The sequence below is a fragment of the Heliangelus exortis genome, chromosome 6 (genome assembly GCF_036169615.1).
Source record: "Heliangelus exortis chromosome 6, bHelExo1.hap1, whole genome shotgun sequence".
NCBI classification, from domain to species: domain Eukaryota; kingdom Metazoa; phylum Chordata; class Aves; order Apodiformes; family Trochilidae; genus Heliangelus; species Heliangelus exortis.
The window spans coordinates 37763362-37782600 of NC_092427.1; the positions used below are offsets into that span (position 1 = coordinate 37763362).

A 19239-nucleotide genomic window follows, 5' to 3' on the forward strand; every position below is an offset into this window, starting at 1 on the left:
GGAGCTAACACTTCTGAATTCCATGGGACTGTATTGTTCATAAATTACTCACATGCTATAAGCTTTTGTCAGAGGATTAGAAATGCAGTAATTGTTAAGTATGGAGATTAAAATATCAGAGAAAAAATACCAGTTAATTCAATAAATCAGTTTGTGCTACAGTGAGGAAATGAAATTGATTAGCTATTGAGTATAGCCATAAAGGATATTTTTTTTTAATAGTGCTACACTGACATTTTCTTTTTAATGTCTGAGTTGTACTTTATGTAACAAGTAGTGCTGGACCGAGTTATATAAATGAGCAAGTGTTTTATGCAGGTTATTTAAATTATCTGTCCTTGAGAAGGTGACTGACAAATAGCTCCAGCTCAGCTTCAGCATCTTCAGTTTGACAGCTGTAATATGCACATTAAAGAGTCTGAAGTGCAGAGAATGAGTCCATTTGTAAAAGCTGCTGTCTTCTTAGTTCTTCATCTTAAAAGGATGGGGGAAATGAGAGGACTAAAGAGACAAACAGTGGGGATGTTTTGTGTGGCTTGCCAAGTCTTCTTGAAACAGCTTGCAGCAGTTGCAAGTTAGCTGAATCAGCACCACATTCATCAGTGGAAGATTGTAATCATAATTATACCTGGAGCACACAGTGAAGAGGAGACAAGTCAGATCTGGCAAGGCTTTGTATGTAGTTTTTGTGTCTGGTTTTAAACTGAATCAGAGCGTTTCTACAAAGGGTAAATTTGGCTGCATGCTATAGTGAGGTTTAATCAGTAAATTGCAATGAAATTTGGAGAATTATTTAGCCAGTACCTTTGAAGCAACCTTCCCTGTATTAACTTTTCATCATGTGGTACAGTGTCTCTCACCCAGACACGTCACTGGAAATAAAAAGCATATTGCAGGGTTTCTTAATAACGTGCAAATTCTATTCATGTGCTTGAGTTTGTAGAGAAAACTTGGAGATTTAACTCTACAGATCCTGTTAGTTTCAGCAGGAGCTGTGTGACTAAATCCTCTGAATTAGGTTTTTTTTTTAGGAGGAAAAAAAAATCTCATGTAGCACTTGTCAGCTGAACCTCCTGGCATATTTAGCTGCTTTTTAAGAAAGGATCTTCAAACAAATTTCCTGGCAAAAATTGAGGTTGCTGTTGAATGACAAAGGAGGAGATACTGAGTTCATCTAAGGTATTCTTCCTTTTTAAAGCCTCAAAGGTATCAAGTAATAATGCCCAGGGTTTGGAAGACATGGCTGGGAGAAGCCAAGGTTCCCCTTCTTTGCAGTTTGATGACTGTGAGGCATTTTTAAAGTGTTTTTTGCAGAAGTACTCTGGGAGAAGTATGAAATTTGGACTAACTTTTCTTTTTGGCAAGAATAAGCACTGCTATGCAGGACATAAGGTGTTCTTATGTTTCTCTAATGCTTATAGGTAAATACCTGCAACTTGGCCTTCATAGGCTGAGCTTTGGCAGGTTGGGGTTAAAGCCTCCAGATGAATCACTTTGGTTTTGTTCTTTTCCTCCTTTCACAGACAATATTCTCACCTGAAGAGAGATGGCAGAAATCAATTCTCCTGTAAATATCAAGGAAAAGGTAAGTTCAAGTAACAGTGCAAACCAAAGTGATATTTGCATACATATTTCCTCTGTGCTCCTTCAAACACTGTTCACATACTTAACTTTAATAGGCTTTGACTCTGTCCATAAAGTTAAGTACACAGGCAGATATTGATAAGATTAGTACATTAATCTTGGTTGATCAGAAACATTTCTGCTTTTCTGCAAAGAAACAGTCAGTGAGACTGAGAGTGAGTCAGCTTTGTCAGAGAGACTTCTACTCCTTTGTGATTCCTGTGCAATGCTTAAGCTGTGGAGAACAGCATTTTGGGATCATTGCTGCTGTACCAAGTAGAGAAAGAAGAAACATGTCCTCCAGAAAATAACATTTTCTGACCAAAAATGTAATGCCTCTACTACTTAAAGGCAATTCCTAAAATTACAGGTCTTGAAAAAAGTGGATTTTTTTTCCCCTATGTAAGTACCTCTGCTTTTAACTGCATTCTGTATGTCCTCTCTGTTTCTTGGCTGGTGTTAGGGCCTTGTCACCCTCTCAGGAGGGAAAAGGACCTAGAGCTAATGAGCATGCAGATATGAGGTAATCAGGAGATCTTCTGTGACTCCCAGCAGGCAGGTTGTGAAGAGACAGCCTAACCCAGAGATACTCCCCATCCAGTTAGCCAGAATCTAAATCACTGAGCCCAGGTTTGCCCAGGAATCTGCCACAAGTTGATTAGGCCCATTCCTTTATGAAAGATGCACAAGGTGGAAGGATCAAGACTGATGAAATATCAGGGAAATGCAGAGCAGTGAGGGCAGAGGGAAACTGAGAACTGGAGGCATATTGTGCCCTAAGTCCTGCCTGTGGTACATGACACCTCCTGCAGGGCAGCAGGCATGGGAAATACTTTCTTCTCTCTAAGCCAATCTATGGAAGGGAAAAGAAGGAAATCTTGTGTGTGATTCCTTAGGTTACCACTTCTCCTGAGATGATGGAAAGTATCAGTCAGCAGCAGATTTGCCTAGCTTCAGTTTTGCAGTGTGGAACTGAAGTTCTGCAATGAAGCAGACTGATAACAAGGAAAAAAAAAATAATTTGGGATGAATGTGTGCAAGATACTGTAGATGTGGCTTTCCACTCCATTAAGACCCTACCCCTGACTTGTGATTGTAAGAGAATCCTGCTGCAGTTCTGATATAATTAATTCTTGGTGTTTCAGCTGAAATAGTTCATGAAGTCAGTAGGTTAAACACTGCATTTCGTATCTGAGAGGTTTTTGTTTCCCCCTCCCTGAGAGATTTACATAAATGTTGGCCAGGGCTGTCATGCAGGCTCATGGACATCTCCAGAGCTGGCAGAGGTTCCTGCAGCTGTGTTACTCTTGTGGGGAGCCAGGGCTGTTCTGATTACCATATTTTCATGCTTATAGCCCACATTTTCTGGAATAACACAGGCTCTGCATTCCAGCAGCCACAAGGGTCATTGCATGCCTGCATAGCTGATACAAGCAGAAGTTTACTGTCAGGCTCTGTCTCAGAATAATTCCCTCCACCCTGACCCTTGCAGTCCTCATCCTTCACTGTGCCACTCTCCCTCTGGATAAAAGTGCAGGATAACTGAGGACTTGTTTTCTAGTGCCAGGGCTTTCAGAGACAGAGTTATGCATAGTTCAGATCACATGCACACAAGTTCACTGACTTAAGGGATAATACGGGCCAAACTCCTGGGTTTAAATCCAAAATAATTCCATAAAATTAATGGAAGTATTCAAGCATTAAGCTAGTACATCACCAGAAGAGGTGCAGAGATTCTGAATGGCATGTGATCCCAAAGCAGCAGCAATTGGAGTGAGGAATACAAGCAATACTTGTTGTCTCCTGCAACTGGAGCTTCTTCATTTCACAAGAGGAGAGTGAATACCTGGCACTCCCCGGGACAGTCTGGTCTTGACCCAAAAAAGTATCAAAGTGGTTCAAACCTCAGGAATTGCTGTTGGGCCTATAAATGCATTTATTTCTGTATCTGGTTTTGTTGTGGGTCTAAACGTGTTTGAAAAAGTGAGATTTGGTGTCATTTGGGATGAGCAAAATGCTCATTCAGATGAAAATTCTTCTTCTGGAATTCTGTTAGGAGCAAAGGTTTGATGAAGTTCTCCTGAAAGGTTTACTTTTTCATTTGTCATTTCACATGCCAGAGCTGCTGGAGCAGTTGGGCAGGTTTGTTCCATAAACTGCAAGAAAGAAATATTATTATTCAGATGTTTCTCAGTGGGGGTGTTTCAGTTTTGTTTACATTACACCATAACAGGGGTTTTCAGAAGTGATAATGTGTGGGGAAAGAGTAGGATTCATGCAGAAGGAATGGAAGTAGTATATAAATTTAAAATCATACATTACAGAAGCAGTTTCCAGTCTGTGATTTCACTGGGTCTTCTTCAAGTTGAACTTTGCAGCTGTTCCTTGGTCATGTGTTTAAGTAATGAAGTCCAAAGACCAGCAAAGTTATCTAAATATGCTTGTGTGTTGCTTGATGAGCCATTTAACTTGGGTGAAGGTTATTATAGGTTCAGGTCTCTGAATAGTGCTGTCATTATTCAAGCAGAACAGTTCTTACTGAGCCAAACTTTTTAATGTGTTCTTTCAGAATTCCTGGAATGTCTGATTTTTCCATTTCATGAGTTTAAAAACTTGGAGGGCAGAGGCAGATCCCTGGTGACTGCCTGAAGTAGTTGACTGCAGGAAGTAGGCTGTGTTTTTTAGGGATAAATGATCTGAAGGTATCTGTGTGATGAAACCTGTGTGTGGTGGAGAGAGGCACAGACCTGATAAAAGCTGTGATGCTGCTGAAGGGGAATGTTGTCAACATTTGTCCAGGGTATCAAAATGAACTCAGTTACTAAAGCTTCTGGAAAAATGAGTCCAGCATAGGAAACAGACTCTTAATGCAGCAAAGTCGAGTTGTATATTTGTGTAGGAGTTTTCAAAACCTTAAACTCTGCCATGAGGTGTTTTAAAAATGCATTTTCCTGCTTAATGTAGCCAGGACATCTGCTAGTGCTCAGTTCCTGGAGGACAGAAAGCAGCAGTGTGCAGACAGCCCTCCTGCCCTGCTCCTCCTGCAGGATCTGGGCAGCCCCAGCTGGAGGTACAACCTGCTTGGACATGGCCTTCTCTGCTACCTGTCCTCAGCTCCTGAGGGTATAGTCAGGGGATGTGTGTACCTAAAGAGTTGGTACTGATGTGCAGTAAAAATGCAGTAGGAAAATGTCTGTATTCTTTGATAACTAAATTAATTTGGCTCCTAACTTAGAGAAAAGTAAGGAAGAATATTTCTGAGTAACTAACCATAACAGTAACGTGGTTCAAGGGGATTAGAGCAGCTGTGTTCAGGGCTTTCAGAACAGCCATAAGCTTTCAGCAAAGAAGTTTAATTTGTCACTATGTCAGAAATACATAAACAAATTCTCTGAGCCCCGGATATGTTCCTTATTCACCAGAAACATCCTCTTTGAGATGATGCCAAGGGGGAGCAGATGGAGCAGAGCAGCAAACAGGCAGCGATTGATTCCATGTTATTCCAGTTGCCTGGGAACCATTTGAAACTTGATGGAGAAGCTAAAGGGCTGGGATGAATACACAGCAGGGGCAGCTGGGTGCAGAGCAGATCACCTGTGGCACAGCTTTCAGACAGGCTGCATTTTGGTCTGAGCTTGACTTACCAAGAAGCTCACATGGGATGGGTGTTCATGAGGACCAGGAATAACATGCCAGAGACCTCAGATTTTGTTTTCCTCTCCTGTGTGCCACACTCTTCAGAAGTCACATGTTACTGATTTTTTTTTTTTCTTTCCCCCAGCTGAGCCAAAATTCTGACCAAGGAGGTTGCTTGTAGTTGAACAGTAATCCTCAGAAAAATAGCCAAATGTGTCTGACCACACCTTGGGAATTTTATTTTGGGGAGAAACAGCTGCTCTGAGGGGACTTGGAACCTTTCTTTGGTTTCAGTATCCCTTCTGGGCAGTCCTTGACCATTTGTGTAAGAGACTGATAAAAGCACTCTCATGACTGTGGAACTCTGGTCCTGATGAGCACAGCCTGGCTCAAATTGCAGCAACTTACATAGAGTTTAAGCAAGCATTTCAAGCTAAGTGTGTGCTTCAAACTTCAGCTCAGAAAAGGGCTTAAAAATCTTCTAAACTTGGAAGTAGCTCCAGCCTTATCCAGAAGAGCAGGTGGGAATTAGGTGCACACTTGTGGCACAGGTCTCTGGATCGTGGGTGCAAATGGTGGTGGGTTCTGCCTCCCAGGTTCTTGAGCACACAGGGTTGTTTTCAAGGTGATAGATCTATGATTCTTTTAAAGTAGGTTCTGTGAGCTGACATTCTGAGCAAGTCATCTTGGCAGTAACCAGAGAAGTGTGCTTCCTGGTCAGGCTGCAGGAGGAGAGCCCAGGAATGTGACTGCTGTCAGGGACAGCCTCTGAGCTGCTGCTGCCATGACCAGCAGCACACAGCTCTGTGGCTCAGAGGTATGTTACTGAGTGCTCTTCCTGTGCTGGAATCCTTGTCTAGCATCCAGATGATGACAGAAGCTCACTGGGATTCTACCCTGGATGAAGATGGGATGATTCACAAAATCATTAAAATAGTTGACTTCCCTGCAGTCTGTCTGGTAGTGTTGTTCTTCCTGTGATCAGGTTTCAGTGAGTAGGGAAAAAAAATGTTTTCTCCCACATACACAATAGTAAATCTACTCCAGCAGACTACTGTGAGTTTGTTCTTGCAGGCTGTCAGGTGTTAGCACAGGATCACTGCATGTGGGGGGGCTTTGTACTTGAGTAAGGAGTCTTTCAATGAATCTGCTGATGAGATGTTTTACAATGCTGGAATATCCCAGTTCCATGATGTGTTTCCTGCCTGTTTGGGAAGATGGGAGCCTTGCAGAGACACAAACTTGTAGCTCTCCTGGGTATCACAGGGAACAATGCACAAGGGAAGCAGATGAAGAAAGTGTGAGCAGCTCCTGATCTGGAATATACCAGGTCCTGGATGCTTTACTTTGCAATCTGATGTTCTATTCCTGAGGAATGTTTTCCTGAAACATTCTATTCTTTTTAATTTTCTAACTGAAAGCTAAACATGTGTATATTTTCTACGAGAGTCAAAAAAGGATATTGTTGGATTTTGGCAGGAGAACCTTTGAGCTCTGCATAACATTCATTCATGTTCCCTCCATTGAATCCAACTAAAACGGGACTGTTTCCACAGTGTTGGTCATATGCTTTATTTCTTTTCTCTACATTGACAAATATTCTTCCTAATATAATAATTTGGCTTTCTTTTGGGTTCGACGAGAATGTTTCCACAACCTTTTTGTATTTAATCATAATATTAGTGGGATGAAGCACAGTTTAGCTTTTAATCCTGATTTCTCTGTTAATCAAAAAGTTCTTAACAAAGACCATACCTTGCAAACAGAAAGGCTTCAGTAGATTCTGTAGTCTGAAACACAGTCTGGTCAGATTCTTGTGTGGCAGTGTTCTCCACCCCACAGATGTTCTCCTTAATGTCTGGTGGAAGTTTCCAAACTACAGTGTGTGGCGAGTTGCCTGTGACCCATCCTGTGGTCTTGGCCTCACTTTGGTGCTTCCAGATGCTTCCTGAGGCTTCCAGACCTTTCATAGCAAAGAAGCCATATGAAATCCCATGCTTATATTTAAAAATATTGGTCAGAATACACAAGATAGTTCCTTCTCCTCTTTTTCCCGTAAGCAGTTGCCACAAGATTATGCAAGTCTGAGGAGGCAGGGAGATGATCCACATGATTGTGAAAGAAGAGGGAGGTTTTTTTGAGGATATGAAGATGTAATCCACATGGTGGGAATGTTTGGCAACCATCAGCTTGAACATAAGCTGGACTGCAGCTTATGGCCTGCCCTGCCCTGGTGTCTTTCCCAGCTTGTGCTGTGACAGGGCCAGGTCAGCTCATACCTGTGAATAAATAGAATGCCTGTGCCCACAGTCAGAAGATGAATAAAAATACTTTTTTCTGGGCTTTCTCTGCACATCCTGTTGGTTTGGGGTGGTTATTACTTGAATGCCTGCAGTGCATTGAGGGCAGCACTTGCTTGGGGTTTTTTTTCCAAGTACTGCCACAGGCTTTTGTTAGTTTTGCTAATTAGAGTTAACTAAATTTGATTTTGGTAGTACCTAGTAAGGCTTGTCTAGGATCGAAACAGTACAGTAATTCAGTGTCATGTAACTATTTACTTTCTGCTGTATTAAATGGGCATGAGAAAGTAAATCCTCAACATGACTCCAGTAGGAATATTTTATTTAAAACCTCGTGAGTTGCATTACCATGTGATATTAATGGATACTGAAGACAGCACAAATGCTGTGAAATTGATGCATGGGATGGCAGAATCATCTGGGGGGGTAACACCTCATCCATCAGCAGAGTTTCCTGGAGGAAGCATTTGGCTTCCCATGTCCTTTGTTCAGAACTTGGTTACACAAGCTTCCTGGTGACATAAATATGGAACAGAAGACTGAAGTCATGCTGAGCAGCTACTAGAGCTTTTTAACATTATACTGTTTTCTTTTGGCCTCTGACTATTTTTGGGACATAGGACTGCTTTTCAGGTGTCAGAAAACCACCAGCCCTGACTGATGTACTGATACACACCACTCTTGTTGAAGTAGTTGTGTACTCTGTAAGTGTGTGCAGGCAGTGAGTTTTCTCAAGTTACATGGCAGTAAACAGAACATTTAGGAAAGAATCACGAGGCTGAACTCTGTCAGTTCAGCTGAACTGGTTCTCTCACTGTGACTGAGGGCAGGGTTTGGTTCCAGGCTTACTTGCTACCAGCTCTCTGATTTGGTCTCTTGAAGAAACTGTTGTTATTTGCACAGCCCAGGTAAGGAGGATGTGTACTTGTCAGCAGGTTGTGTGCCACAGGCATTTGTGTAACCATGGCCCAGAGGTACCTTGGTGTCTGAAGGAGCAGGGTGATCCACGTGCCATTTGCTTCCTTTTTTTCCCTTTTTTTCCCTTGCAGATCAACGCGATCCGATCAGTGGTTCCGAACAAAAGCAATAATGAGATAGTTCTGGTGCTGCAGCAGTTTGATAACAATGTGGACAAGGCTGTTCAAGCCTTCATGGATGGTGAGTGCAGTGGCCTTTTTTCACCAAGGCAGGAGGGATTCAATTGGTTGCTAAAGCATTTATTGTCCCCAGTGCCTCAGAATGCATTCTGAGGTTTGGTTGAAATTCAGGTGATTGTGATGCTTAGGAAGTTAATTTTTAAACATAGTTGGTCCTCCTGTCTGCATCTTTTCTTCTCCACAGTATCCTTGACATGGCTGTTGATCCAGTCTATCCAGTTCTGCCATTTTTTGGTGCCGTTCTTGTTGCAGATCTTCTTTTTTCTGCATAAAAGTTAATGCCCCTTGAAGTAACTGTGTCAGAATAGGATTCGCTGCTAAAGGCAGAGTAACTAATAGGAATCTGGGCTAGTTCTGAAGCAGCTAACTAGGTCCCAAAAGCCCTAAACTAGATGCACACACTGACATTCAAACCTCAATCTGAATTTTGCAAATATCCTTGACATTTATCATGGCTGAACCAAGAGTCCATTGAAAGTTTGAGCTCTTCTAAATCTGGATCTGAGTTTGTATCTTGCATCAAGAGACCACCTCTAATGAAAGGTCACTTGTATTTAATTAACACTTTGCTGATAAATATGTAATGGCAAGTACTGTGAACTTTCACTGAAGTCTGTAAGAAACCCTTTGCAGGAATAATAGGATACCATGAGCAAATCCTCTTGCAAATCTTTGTAGCTTGGGGCTGCTTAAAGGATACTGGAAGCTTAGTGGTCTCAGAAGCCCTGCATGTCTTGAAAAGCCTCAGAATGTTGATTTGCCATCTCACCAGGTTGCTTATTTTGTATCTACTTTACTTTGGTTTGGATTAGTTTTCAAAAAGCATCCTGGTGTATGTGTAATTGCTTACCAAGGTGCAAAAGCAGATGCAAGCCATCAGGGCTGGTTATAAACACATCAGAACTGTTCTGTCAGATCTGTGTGGTGCCTCTGGATTCAGGCATCTGCATGGAAAGGTAGATTCTGATGGATGTCTGGAGATGGGGGTTTGTGCACACCCAGAGAAAGGCAAATGTGATGCATCTAATTAATAACAGTTCTGTTCCTTGAACTTCACCAGTTTATTAGCACAGTGCACAGGAGTCATCTGAAAACAGCCCATCTTTGTTACTGTCTGGAGCAGGGTGAGAAGAGAGGTGCCCATTCAGCTGCCACAGGGGGTAGGATGATGTTGGGGAGCTTTTCATAGGAATGACAAATTGCTCTGATTGAAATACCCCAGTCACTGAGCAGGCATTGCTGCATGCAGTGAGAAGCTCAGTGCAACAGCTGAGCACCTCCATTTAATCTTTTTTCTCAGAAGTGCTACGTGCTGAATCAGGATTCTAATTTAATTTCTTGAGATCAGCTCCTGTCTTGCTTCAGATCTGCAGTGGCATATAGGTGATCTCTCTCTTGCAATTGTATTTCTATATGTGAAATTTGAATTAAATAAAGCAGCACTTCCAAGGTTTATTTGCTGTGTTAGTGTTTACATAATTAAGCATAATCAGGAGGTCTGTTGAGCTGCTCTCTAGATGTTTTCAAAAAGATAAACTGCTGGGTTCAAGTGAGGGCTTTGGGCCTTGCACAGGTAGTGCATTTGCAACAGGAGGAAGCAGGGGTTAGTTGGGTGAATCCCTCAAATAATGCTCCCCAGGCAGGGAAGCTGAGGGAAGCACAGCTAAGACACCACCAGCCAACACAAAAAGGGTGTTGGACTGTGCTGTGAAAACACTCAACAAAGCTGTCAAGTGAAACTGTGTATTTTCAGCAGCCTAGAGTAAAATGGGCAGCAAATGTCTGGGTTTATTTCCTCAGACTGGAGTGGTGGTGTCTGTCACAGACAGGGTACCTCCAGGAGAGGGGCTGCTGTCTGTATGGACATGAGTCTGTATGTGTACAACTCAGTGTAGGTACCTGCATAGTTACACACACACAATGGCAGTTTTCTGAGCCCTGTCTGCACTGTCATGTCACCCAGGAAACAAAATTTGGCTTTGAAGGATTCCAGACACATTTTCTCACAATTTAACAAACGATGCTTAGCACTCCTAGCACAACACATAAGCTCTTCTGATGTGCACAACAGACTCACCAGATAATCTTGGATCTGGATTATTGTGATAGAAAAATAATTTTCATAGAATCCTAGAATGGTTTGGGTTGGAAGGACCTTAAAATAATTTTGGTACCTTTGAAAACCTCGCACATCTTTGGCTGAATACAAGTTGACAACTCCTGGTGGTCTGGAAATTCATGCTGATGTTGTCAAGAGTTCACTGAAATTAGTAAGAAGAATGGCTGAAAACTAAACCTGTTTTGAAGGAATAATAAATGAGTATTAGAGTTATGCAGTGATGGTGATGATTCTTAAATTCAAGCAGATGACCTTTAACCTGATTGTGATTAAAAAGATTACTGTGGCAGATCCTGCTGTGGTAGCTGGGCTGCCAGTCCAGGCTGCCTGCTTACCATCAGCTCCTGTTTTCAGAAGAACAACATAATGACATTATCTAGATGCAGAAGAGTTTCCTTCCAACACAGCAGCTGGCACTGTTTTAACCAAGGCTCAGCTTGCTTTGTTCCACAGATTTATCTAACCAGCTCATTAGGGCTGCCAGACAGGATTACAAGTACACAAATTGTAATTATTTTTCAATATATATTTTAATGGCCTTTTTTCTGCCAGGTCTAAGTTTGTCGTGTTTGTGTGATGCAGAATTTCTGCATTACTCTTCTGGATGCTAATGAAGTCTTCCTTTGTACTAAGTAATTTTTGTGTTCTTATGTCTTGTGAACATGACAGAAAACACACGAGGTATATGATAAGTGCCAAAAGACTTTCAGACTTCTGGAAGCTCTAGAGCCAGGGCTGACTATCTGGTTTACCCAGTGTTTATACTGGAGTGCTGAGATGCTTCCCTTTTCAGGCAAGAGACTTGAGTGTTGATTTTTCTGGGGCTTATGCTAATGCCTGAAGTTAGGCACCCACATTAACACTTTGTGATTAACACTTTGTGGTGTGAAGGCCATAAGAAGCAGTAGTGCCAAGTGTCCCATCCTCTCTCTGTTTGTAATCAAAATGGGTAAGGAAGAGGAGACAGATGGCAGGACCCATCTTGTTCTCCCTACATCAGAGAATTTGCACCAACAAATGGAAATGGTGCCCAGCCAGGAGGCCAGAAACTGTTCTTGAGCTGTCGTGTGTGATGGCTGAGCTGTTGTTGAAGTGTTTTATCTTTATCTTCTCCAGGCAGCGCGACTCAGGTTTTAAAGGAATGGAACATGACAGGGAAAAAGAAGGTAAGGGCTTGCTGTAAAGAATCAAAGTATTCAGACCAGTTATCTGCTGTCTGTAGCTGAATCGAGCACTTTTGGTTTGAGTCTGCCACTGCTGACCTGGGTGACATGATTCACACCTTGAAAGCAAATGTCTACATTATTTTTAATCCTTTTTATTTCTTGCTGTCTCTCTCAGAGAGTTTCTAGGGCAGCAACAAGTACAGAACAAATCCCAAAACAGAACCACTTTGTAATAAACACCTCTGTGCTGAGCAGTCACATCATTTACTGGGGGTTTTGCTGCCAGGTGTAAAAGTAACTTGAGCACAATATCTGGGATATGATCCTCGTGCTCCTGTATCTCCAAGCTGGAGATGTATCAGGAAGCTGCTCTGTGAGTGTCACGGGGATTCCTCTTGAGGGCTGGGAGAACTGCAGCAGCTCTGTGATCAGTTTGTCTGCTCAGAGCTGTGCTTTAGGGCTTGGTCCATCTTCTGGACGTGTTATGTCTGTTTCTCCTGGGTTTAACAGCTGCTTGGCTGCAGTGGCTGCACACCTTTTGAGCAGCATCTTGGCAGAGGCTCTGTTACCACTTTGCAGTGCAAGAATTTTGTGTGGAAGGTAAAAAAACAGTTTGGGGCTTCAGGTGTTATTTGAAAGAGTTTGTGTTCATCTGAACAAATGCAATGTGTTGTAGAGCACAGTGTGGCCTGTAACTTGCATCACACTGCTGCCACTTGTGTAGCATTTTAAGAACACTGACAACTTACTGATTATATTTTGAGTTTATATGAGTTGCACTGACTGATGTCTCTGTTCTTACAATATTTCTTCATTTAGAGCAACAGAAGAAAAAGAAACAAATCTAAGCAGCACCAAGGCAATAAAGATCCTAAAACCAAGAATGGTGGACCTGAGAAAGCATCTCAAGAGCCCCAGGGAATATATGAGTGCCATCTGAATGGATGCTCTAAGGACAACTCTTGCAGTGGTTCTGCCCACCAGAAACTGGAAGCTGCTTCTCTTAAGAACAAAGGCTCAGGATTTGTAGAGTCAGCACTGGTCTGTCCAGAAGTCAGAGGTCAGTTGACATTAGACACCTTTTTACCTGGCAAGAGCCAAGCCCCCATCTACATAAAGACCATGGGAATTTTCTTGCCATGAAACAGAATACAATAAAACATTGGAGAGAGGTTTTTGTACAAAAATGTTCACATAGCTATTGAAGTCGTGCAAGTAGATCAGTATCTGAGCACAAACTGCTTTGCATTATATTTTCTTGCAAAATGTCTTGTTTTTTCTAGAGACAAAAGGATCAAACTATAGAGGGTCAGGTGATACAGAGTATTACAGATAAATCCAGAGGAATGCTAGGCTAGAAAATGGCTTGAGTGTAAAATGGTAACAGAAGAGATAAAGCCCTTCACCTGGAGCAGAGTTATCTGAGCAGTATGAGCTCTAACAGGATTTCTTGGCTGCCCAGGCCAGACTGGTCCATTTTTTCTACCTCTTCCCTAAACAGAGTGGTTGCAGTAGATCCCTCTGTGAGGGAAGGCAGCCTGGTGCCCTCTTGGTATGAGCCAGGGTCTAGATCCTGAGTCTGAAACTCTGGGGCAGAGTTACACAGAACCCCACGGGGCTGTAGTGGGCACAGAGTTACATCTACAGCAACAGCAATGAAAACAAACCATCTCCTCTGAGTAGGAGCTCTGTGAAACTGTTGTCCTCAAGTATCCTTTCATAAGGCTCATGTTGAATTGCTGGTAATGCTTTCTCAGCATTTCCAGCCTCTGGCAGCCTGAGATCATTGCTGCTGCTGGTGTTTTCTTCCTGTGTCTTAACCAGTCCAGGGCTGCATTAAAAGCACTTTCCTGGATATCCCTTGTTCCATGGGTGCAAAAACAGATCTCAAACCCCATTTTAGAGGAATGTACCCAGTGGATAAATTCCTGACATGAATTCTTGCTGCTTCCAGATGACTTTGGAGTCAACCTTTGGTCTATTAAATGAAAGGTCTGCAACCTGTGGCAGCCAAATAGGCAAACTGTTCATCTAGAAATTTTGTCCTAAGAATTTGAAGCCATGCAAAGGATCAGAGAGATTGTATCTTCCCACCCTTGCTAAAGTCTCCTGCTTATTTTGGAGAGAATATGCCATAGGCCAGCAAATTCTGCATTTCCATAATACTAAAAATATTCTTGCCAATTCTTCTGCAAGATGTAAACATTAATGCTATGAATATGTCAAGCTCCTATGCCAAACTTAAATGTGAGGTTTTATTTTTTTAAGTGCATGAATAAAGAGTGATTCCTCCATGCATGAGGAGTGTTTTCTAAGGACTTAGATGCAAGAAGAGTACCCATGCTCTTAGTGATATTGTTCCCTTTTTCTCTTTGACATGATACAGTGTAGGGTTGTACCTGCCAAGGGCAAAAAGTATCTCAGAATTTTTCTTGGCTTTTGCAGGTGACAACTGAGATATCACTCTAGCTTTACAATTGTTATAAACTTTGACACCTTTCCCATTTTTCAAAAATGGGGGAGAGAGGGAGAAAAGAAAAAGGTGAAAAAGAAAGGAAAGAAAATGGGGAGAAAGGAAAATGTGAAGCTTTAATATTCATGCTTCCCTTGCATAGTAAAATAATTCCAGACAGCTTTTCTCATGTAGAGAAGGACAGAGTTTCTTTGCTTTCAGTGGCTCTGGAGTCCTGGCTTTGCAGCCAGCACACTGCCTGCTGCCTTGAGGCTGGAGCCACCTGTGTACAAATTCCTGAGCTTGTAACAAAGTGCCTGGCACTAAAAAGGAGAGGTGGGTGATCAGGATCCCTCAGGACCCAGCAGCTCTGCCCTTGTGCTTTCTGAGGAAGTCCCACAGGCTGCTCTAAAGCAGCTTGAGATGCTGAAGTGAGTCCACACTGCACCCATTTCATATTTATTGCTCCTTCTTGTCTTGTAATCTCTTTTGTTTCCTGGTCTGGCTTGTTTGTTTGGGTTCCTTGCCCTGTCAAATTAATGGTGCTGCAGTCATCCCATGTCCCATGCAGACAGCTCACAGCTTGGAAGGATGATGGGTGTTTGCTGCCAGTCTCTTCTGCTTTCATCTCCATGTGGAACATGAACTTGAAGCTTTGCTTAAACCAGCTGACAGCCTCTGCAGTGTCTTCCACTGCCCTGAAATCCTGGCTGCCTGGAGGGGCTGCAGGGGCCAGAAGAGGGATGCAGTGTAGCTGGGGTTTCTACATCAGGTGTCCCATGCTAGGAGATAAGAGGGGAGAATGTGTGGCTGTTACCTTTCATTCAGGTCTCTCATGTCTGGCAGTTATTCTCTTTTTTTCAAGAAGTCTTTAGTTGTTGCTTTTTTTGTGTGATTCTTTCCCATGGGGAATCAAGACCTGCTGGACAAAAAAGCACAGAATTCCCTGAAAGGGGAAGGCCCTGAAAACCCAAATTGCCTCATCATGGAGGGCCTCAGAGAGTGGGCATTTAATTATGAGTCAGTTCAGGGGCTCTCCTGAATCTCAAAGAGGAAAAGGCCCCAAACAAACCAAATAACTGTGAGCAGAACAAACCCTCCAAGTGACTTTCCTTAAGAGTGCTTGGCACCCCAGGGTCTGAAGGGCTTAAGGCCACCCTTTCCTTTGGGAAGAAGGGGCATGAAAGCACTGGAGGGACATTCAGTGCTGCCTTATCATGCAACTGCTCTTGCACAGACTTAGGTAAAACCAGATACAAACCAGACACTGATCTCCTTCCTACTTTAAAAAATTGTTTTTCATGTAGGGTGATTTCTAATGGATCCTTCAAGCTTCCTCTTTGTATCTCAAGGGACTTTTAAAATTCTTTCAGCCAAAGATCCCTTGAGGTTCACTTCAGTTAAAAGGTGTTGAGTGGCAAGCTGCTGTAAAAAGATAACCCCCTTGCTGCAGAGATGGCTGCTCAGCAGATTTCACAGGGAATTTATTTGAGCTGCTGCCATTCCTGGCAGGGCTGGTAAGAACTGATGGTTTACAGAGCAGTCACACACCTTACAGCAGTGCTGAGGCTCCAAGCCACCCTGTTCTGTACCCTGCAACACCCAACTTGCAGCCACTCTTACCCAAACCTTTGCCTTCTCTTCCAATTATTGAAGAGTCTGTCCCTAGGTTTTGTTACATGTGTTTCTTGGCTGGCCCAAGGCTTCATAGATTGGATGTAGACTTTCTCAATCTATTTTTAATTGTGTTGATTGTCCTCAATCAAATTCGAAGGGTCAGTTTTGTGCTGGCAGTCTTGCTGCTGGGTTTCAAAGTAGCTGGTGTGTCACTTTGGAAGAAACAGTGTCCAAGTATGTTGCAGACAAAGGATGATTAAAATGTTTTAAAAGTATAAGCATTGTCCTAGTTTCTCTTTAGGCAAAAAGCTCTCAGGTTGTCGTGTGTCTTGACAAGTATACCAAAGCTTCTAATTAAATGCTGTAAATAACAATTTTGTGCTTGGAAAGCAAATTTCAAAAGATTTAATCTTGAGGAGAGAACCAAATCAGTAGCTCTGGCCTTTCTCTGTAGAGAAAGACTGCTTATTTCTAACTCTCTGTTGGAGTTACTTACCAAGGCCAGCCTCAGCTGACAGGAGAAAGAACATTCTGTATGAACCAAAGCCATCTGAATGAATGTGAGATGCAGCCAGTTGCATGAAGTTAATGGCAGTTATCTGAGAACTGGCTGTGTGTGAGAGCAGGAAGTGCTTGGAACCTTTGTTTTCTTCAGTGCTGCACTCCCTGTGTTTCTTCTTGTCACGGGTACCTGGGTCTCTTTAACTTCTTTAGCTGTTTTCTTACATGGTGTTTCATGTCTGAGAGTGTTCTGTTTGCAGACTCCCTTTAAAGCCCATAAACAGAAGCTGGTTTAGACATGTGGGCAGCAGTGTTCCTCCTTTTTCCTCTGACATTCTGATTGCCATGGAAACATAGCAAGATGTACTTTACACCCTCCCAGTGCCCATCCAGGGCACAAAGAAGTCACTGGTTGGTATCCTGGAGGTGTCCAGGTGGTCTCCCTCAGGCCCAGCACCATCAGTCCCCCTCCATCCAGCACTTTGAATGTGACACAATCCCCTTTTCTCCAGACACCACACCAGATGAGCTGAATAAAGTGGTGCATAAAGAACAAACTATCATTCAGTCATCAAAGTGAGTACAAAGATGACAAAAATGAGTCAACACAACAAATAATTTTCTATGCACGCTCCTTAACTAAAATTCCCAGTGGCCTTACCTGTCAGATTTCACAGCCATTCTGTGGCTCTTTGTTCCTCTGACATGACAGTGATATCTTGAATTCCTTCTGAGGCTTGGCAAGAGTAAACCAGGTCATCTTGTGGCAGCCAGACAGGTTCAGGCATTATCTTGTCCCTCTGAAGCTGCTGAACCCAGGAACATAATTTTTGACATTGCTTCATTTCCTGCTTGGCTCTTCTTAGCAGCTGCTTTTTGATACAAATCTGTAGTCAGACAAGGTAAGTATTTCAGGTTGGAATGGTTAATCAGTGCTTCTAAAATGCTGTTACAAATTAGGAACATTGTGTGTGTGACATGTATAGGTACATTATACAGAGAGAGGTATATATGTGTGTGTATGTATGTCTCTTTCTCAACATTAGTGTTATGCATTCCATAACAGACTTCCTTTCTACCTCTGGTCTCTAATATTTGGGCAAAAATTACAACTGGTGGTATGTTTTCTGTGTTTATGAGGTATTTTTTCATGGCAGCATGGAAGAGTTGATTTTTTTTTTTTAGTGGTTTATTCTGTTGAAACTGATGAAACGTAGGGGTGTCCAGATTGGTGTTTAATCACCAAACCCATGTTGTTTCTGCTGCCACTGCTTCCTGCAGCTCTGCAGGATGTGTGCCAGTGCAAAAGAAAAGCCTTGATCTTTCCAGTGTGTAAACATAAGGTCACTCAGTCTCAACAACAAGGCTCCATATCTTTCTTGATCCTAAAACCCCCTGTTTTCTGCCTTCATGTTTTCTTGCAGACAAAGACCGAGACCACCAGAGAGTTTCTGTGGAATGCAACCCAAAGAGTGTGAATGGAGTGGGACAGCACGAGCCTCTCCAGCCCTCAGTTCAGCTCCAGTGTAACCAAGGCAGGCCAAAGGCAAAATCTTCCTCAGTTAAATCATCCAGTGCTACAGCCCAGCCTGAAACAAAGACAGATGATTCAGTCAAAAAAAGAGGTAAATTGGATCCCTGGTTGCTGTGTGCTGAGGGGATCAGGCAGCTGAGGCCTCTAGGAAAAAACCACTGAGATGAAGAAGAGATGTGTTGGAACCTCAGAGAGCAGGATTGTGTTGAGCATCATAAAAAGGAGTTGAACAATTTATGGTCTATTTAACGTGATAGTAAATGAAATTTCAATCATTTGAGTTAGCATTTTAACATCTATTTGATTTGGGGAATGTATTTGAGCAGCCATGATTAGAAACTGAAGAGCACCACGGGAAACTTGGATTTATGGACTTCAGCAGGAAAATCACCTCATCTTGGTTTGGGCAAATAACACGTGGAGCTATTCCTGCCCCCCTCATTCAGCAAAAGCAAAACCAGCTTGCTGACTTTTGTGCAATTTCTGTTTTCTCTTTTAGGGCCAAACATTGAGAAATCAGTGAAAGACTTGCAACGTTGCACTGTGTCTCTAACTAGATATCGGATGATGATTAAAGAGGAAGTGGATAATTCAGTGAAGAAAATCAAAGCTGCTTTTGCAGAATTACACAGCTGGTAGGTAAATCAGTTTGAGATCCATCCACACCCCCTGAGAAAAGAGGAGCAAATCAGGTCACTGGCATTGGTGAGGAGGGTCACTTGCACCCTGGTTTTTGGGGGGTTTTATGGGTTTTTTTCAGCATTTGACTTCATCAATAAGATGATTGAGTACCTCCTCACCATCCAGCAAGTAATATAATATAATATAATATAATATAATATAATATAATATAATATAATATAATATAATATAATATAATATAATATAATTAATACAATATAATATAATTAATACAATATAATATAATTAATACAATATAATATAATTAATACAATATAATATAATTAATACAATATAATATAATATCTGCCTAATTGTGTGTTTACATACATACATATGAAGGGGGATAAAACTCAGGTTCTTAAAAAAAAAAAAATCTCTTTTTTTTTTTGTTCCTCTAAGTGGTCCATCTTGATCTAATTCCTTTTGTATCAAGTTCAGTGCCAGCATATC

General features: G+C 42.1%; 1 protein-coding gene across 2 annotated transcripts in view; it reads left to right on the plus strand.

Moving 5' to 3' along the window:
- Nucleotides 1-19239, plus strand: part of SPATS2L (spermatogenesis associated serine rich 2 like) — a 64481-nt gene that overhangs the window by 31993 nt on the left and 13249 nt on the right. For both annotated transcript variants that reach the window (XM_071747905.1, XM_071747906.1), the window contains exons 3-8: nt 1524-1585; nt 8609-8717; nt 11952-12001; nt 12821-13061; nt 17996-18196; nt 18605-18740. In XM_071747905.1, coding sequence (XP_071604006.1) covers nt 1547-1585; nt 8609-8717; nt 11952-12001; nt 12821-13061; nt 17996-18196; nt 18605-18740 — 776 coding nt within the window. In that variant the 5' untranslated portion in view covers nt 1524-1546. The remainder of the gene's footprint in view (nt 1-1523; nt 1586-8608; nt 8718-11951; nt 12002-12820; nt 13062-17995; nt 18197-18604; nt 18741-19239) is intronic.